At 38.1% G+C, this 4,505-nt stretch overlaps 1 protein-coding gene across 1 annotated transcript; it reads left to right on the forward strand.

Moving 5' to 3' along the window:
• Positions 1 to 1,398: 1,398 nt before the first annotated feature.
• On the forward strand, positions 1,399 to 4,305 carry LOC111731722 (endoplasmic reticulum aminopeptidase 2-like). Its single transcript, XM_023523523.1, has 2 exons — positions 1,399 to 1,643; positions 3,605 to 4,305. Exon 2 carries the CDS (start codon positions 3,745 to 3,747, stop codon positions 4,303 to 4,305), a length of 561 nt encoding a protein of 186 aa, XP_023379291.1. The 5' UTR covers positions 1,399 to 1,643; positions 3,605 to 3,744.
• Positions 4,306 to 4,505: the final 200 nt, after the last annotated feature.

Genomic DNA, 4,505 nt, shown 5'->3' on the forward strand with positions numbered 1-4,505 from the left:
CTCCTTTGTCCCCTTTTCCCCACTCACCCATTTCCCATCCACTCCATGGTGCCCCTGTAACTTCACAAAATGCCATTCTAAGGGACCTCACTCAGTCTTGTGTCCCTGGCCATACGTATTGGCTACCTTTCTCCTTTTTGCTACTTCTTCTTTATTGAGTTGTTTATCTAGTTTGAAATAATAAAATATAGAAATAGAAAAGGAATTAAAACTTGAGAATTAACTAAGACCTGATCATGGCAGCATTTGAATGTTGAGCCAAAGCACAGTTTGCAAACTCAAATGGTACAGCAGTGCAAGGCATGTGACACCAGTGTATGAAAAAGAGTCTGTAAAACAACAAAAACCATGCTTACGAATTTCATTCGAGAACAACATGTGTATGGATGCATTTCCCTTTAAGAAACTAGGATCTAAACAAAACAACAAGATAGAGCATGAGAGGGTTCATGGGGCACATATACTGCCAGTTTGCAGTCCACAGTCTCCACACAGGACCTGCGTCTCTGTGTGCACAGAGGAGACCCTTGGAAAGACTTTGAGCCGGGGAGTGGCATGATCAAGCAGCAGTGGAAAAGATGGATTTGCTGGTACCATGCAAATTACCTGCAGGGTTAAGCCTTGAGAATGCAGCAAGACTTGTTTGAAGGTCATTGTGAGGAGTGATGAGGACTTGGACTACTCTAATGACTATGGGAATTTTTTTAAAGCTGGATAAAAGGAGAATAAAAAAGAAGAACTAACAGGACTTAGTAAGAAACTGGTGCAGAATCGAGTAATTATATGGTCCAATCATAGCACATGGAGGAAGGCTTGAAGCAGATGAAGTTAAAGCAAAATACGCTGATCTGGGGAAAGAAGACATTGAAATGTCAGCAGCTCATCCATGTAAACACAGTCCATCAGGCTGCTGGAATTGCATCAGCAGTGCCCTGGAAGGAGAAATTAGGAGAGAGAAATGTGGGATAAATGAGGATAAATGAGAAATATCTGCACTTGAACATATTCTTCGAGAGAAAAAGTAAAGAGCAGAGGGCAGAGGTGGAAGGTCCATATTTAAGGTGTGAAAGAAGACACCAACTCAACCTGGTGGATAAAAAGAAATGGAAAGACAGGGGTGAGGTACAATTCCTTTATGTCCAAGATGCAAGAAGTTACAGACATGGAAAAGCTAAGGATGCTCTCCTCTGATAAGCTGTAGAAGCTGACTGGGAGGCCATCGGTAGTCTTGGAGTTACTCTTTCAAGAGTGGATGGACAGAGGTCACACTGAATTGCAATAAGGGCACAGTGTAGCGAAGGATTCAAGACTATGTCTTAAAATAACTTGGCACTAAAACACAAGCTTCTGAGGTTTTACACATGAGGATAAGGAAGGGGAAAGATAGAACATCAGGAGTGGCAGCTACTGAAATGCTGGTCTGGCATTTACTGACTTGCCATGGTGTGGCTTTTACTCTGAAGCCACTTGTTGGTTTCTTGTGCTTCCTCAACTAAACCTTTTGTGCTTTATTTATACCTACGTGATAATGAACCAGCTAGTGCTATAATCAGGAAGTATGCAAAGTTCTGAGCCTTACCAAACAGAAAGTGAAAGCAAAAATGCATTCCCCTCCATTCAAAGCTGCAACAGCGTGGATGAAGGTAACACATTAACATTTCTCTTGAATTTATCTTTAAATTAAAAATTTTCGGTGAGAATAATGGCTATAACTTAAGCTGTAAAACTGCTGTATTGAGGAAGTCTGGTAATCGAAAGTGAGGCTCTGAGAAAGGGAGTGAATCTGACATTACTGTATTAAAAAGTGTGTGCAGTTAAAGATGAGACTTGACTTAAAAATCATTCTGCTTAACCGACTCTCTCTATTTTGGAAATCTTTTAGCCTTTCCCAAATGTTTGCTGCAATTCTTGGGCCTTCAATCCCAGGATGTTTTGTTTATTGCGGTGTCACTGAAGGGACAGTGTAGCATGTTGGAAAAGTCCCCTAGACCAAGGGTCAAAGAACTACATTTTAGTCCCGACTCTGCTTCTAACTTCCTGTGTGATTTTGGGAAAGTTACTCCCCCTCGGTTTCCTTATCTGGCCTTTAAAGTCCTTACTGGTTCTAAAGTTAAAGGCTCTTGTGAATGAATATCAAGGCCTTTACTTTTCATTCTTATAAAAAATGTATATATATATACACTTTTCTTGGGGTGTGTCTGCTACAAGTTCGGACAGAAATACTTCCAAATTTAGGCAAGAGAATGCAAGTAGTAATAACTACAATAATGTAATATTTAACATTCATTACATGCTTGCTATATGCTAGTTCCTGTTCTGTGCCTAATTCTTCACACGAATTATTTCATTTAAGCCTTTCATTGTGAGAGTGGTATAATTATTACATTATTTTATAGGTCAGAAAACTAATGCTCAAAAAAATCAGGTGTGGATGAGCTAGTATTGGAAACCAGGCACTCTGATTCCCAAGCCCAGGACCTAACAAATAAGCAATTTCATTTTTCAAACCATCAGAAATTCGAGCTAATAGACCAATTTTAGTTTTATGTATCAGAGGTTCCTAAAGCATTGAGATTTGGTAGCCATAATTTCATGCTTGTCTAAGAAAGAGGGAAATATCATTATTTAACAATTATTTTATGCTTATTTTTCTGTGGTCCTTTAACAATACCTGTTGATCTGTATTAATATTGCAAATTGGAAAATTGAAGTAATTGTTCAGATAATTAATTCTGAAGAACTTGTTAATGATAAAAAAAAAGAGGAAAGGAAACTATTCATGGGTTTAAGTTGGAGCAGGGAGGAGATAGGTAGAGGCAGGTGGCAGGGTGGGAGTCAGAGTCGACTCACCTATATTAACTATATCATTTGCCCTAATCTCATATGTTTGGTAGCTTTACCTTCTAATAAGAAGAAATCATCTTGGTTCTATTTACAGAGGCAGTGAATTCAGTTTAAGTCATGTTTTCAAAGGTAGCCTAAGGTGAAGAGGACCAAAATAATTTTTTAAATATCCTCAGAAAGTTATAAACACAAATTTTATTTCCATAGCTTTTAATATATTAGAAATAATCTGAAGATAAACATCTAGCTTGACCAGCATCCTTTATACCAGTAGCGATAATAAGGCCATTCAGATGATGTTATTTATTGAAAGAGGTAAAGTTCGATGCCATTAATGATAATAATATCTTGTATACAAAGAATATGGAGTATTATTTGTGACTTATTAAGACAAAAATAGAGATAACTATGCAGTTCACTTTCAGGTGCTCAGGATACTCTTAGAATGATGCAGCCAAATGTTAGAAACATTCAACATGTGATGAATTTACACTCTTTCCTTCTACTCATTGCACAGTAATAGAGGGGATTTGTTACATACAATTTTAAGGCAGAATTCTTTCATTTGAGCTCTAAAGAATTTTTATGTGTAATAACCAGATGATAGCTCAATTTCCACTTTATTTTGTGGATATTTGGCCTGATTCTTACAGAGAGCATGTTTTCCCCATTCACATACATCTTATTTTTTTCTTAATTTTATATTTACAAGTTGAAATCTTTTCCTTTATGCAGTAAATGTTTTTTTCTTTTCTTTTAGATTAAATCAGTTTATTAAAACATTGTTCAGATCCTGTGAGACATCGCTGGAGCCAGTACGGTGCTATGAAGAACTATGAGATTTAGCCTGGACAGTAACTTGTTTCCTGGAGAATAGATTAAGTATTCCATTCTTCTACAATGGTTAATCTACTCAGAAAACAAATGCTTAGTATTCCCATAGGACTTTACTGCTCAGCAATCATCCTGCTTAAAATATGTATTTGTTCTCAGTTCTCAATGCCATCTAGTGACCAGTTCAATAAGGACCCTGGGGCTTTCCCAGTAGCCACGAATGGGGAACCATTTCCTTGGCATGAGCTAAGGCTCCCCAAGATGGTCATTCCCCTCCACTATGACCTTTTAGTCCATCCAAATCTCACCTCCCTGGACTTTGTTGCATCTGAGATGATCGAAGTCTTAGTCAAAGATGCCACTGAATTTATCATCTTGCACAGCAAAGATCTTGAAATCATGAATGCCATCCTTCATTCAGAGGAAGATTTGAGATACAGGAAACCCGGGAAAAAGCTAAATGTTTTGAGTTATCCTGCTTATCAACAAATTGCACTGCTGGTTCCAGAGAAACTCATGGCTGACCTGAGATACCATGTGGCAATTGACTTCCAGGCCAAGCTAGCTGATAATTTTGAAGGGTTTTATAAAAGCACATACAGAACTCTTGGTGGTGAAACAAGGTAAGACATTGTTCCAGCTGTTTACAGTCTCTCGTGATATTTTCCTTATGTGTTACATCTCTTTGCCAGGAGCATGCTTCAGCAGTCGCTTATTAAAAGCCCAATAAACTGTGGCAAACTAGGAAGAAGGAAAAGCTCCATCATTTTTTAGGAAAGTCACAGTCAACCTGGGAAGACAGCATGCAGAGGCATAAACAGCTGAAG

The sequence above is a fragment of the Pteropus vampyrus genome, unplaced genomic scaffold (assembly GCF_000151845.1).
Source record: "Pteropus vampyrus isolate Shadow unplaced genomic scaffold, Pvam_2.0 Scaffold11, whole genome shotgun sequence".
In the NCBI taxonomy this organism is placed as follows: domain Eukaryota; kingdom Metazoa; phylum Chordata; class Mammalia; order Chiroptera; family Pteropodidae; genus Pteropus; species Pteropus vampyrus.

What these genes read in the sequence shown, in the direction of transcription:
- LOC111731722 (XM_023523523.1), top strand. Translation starts at nt 3,745, where the DNA reads ATGGTTAATCTACTCAGAAAACAAATGCTTAGTATTCCCATAGGACTT.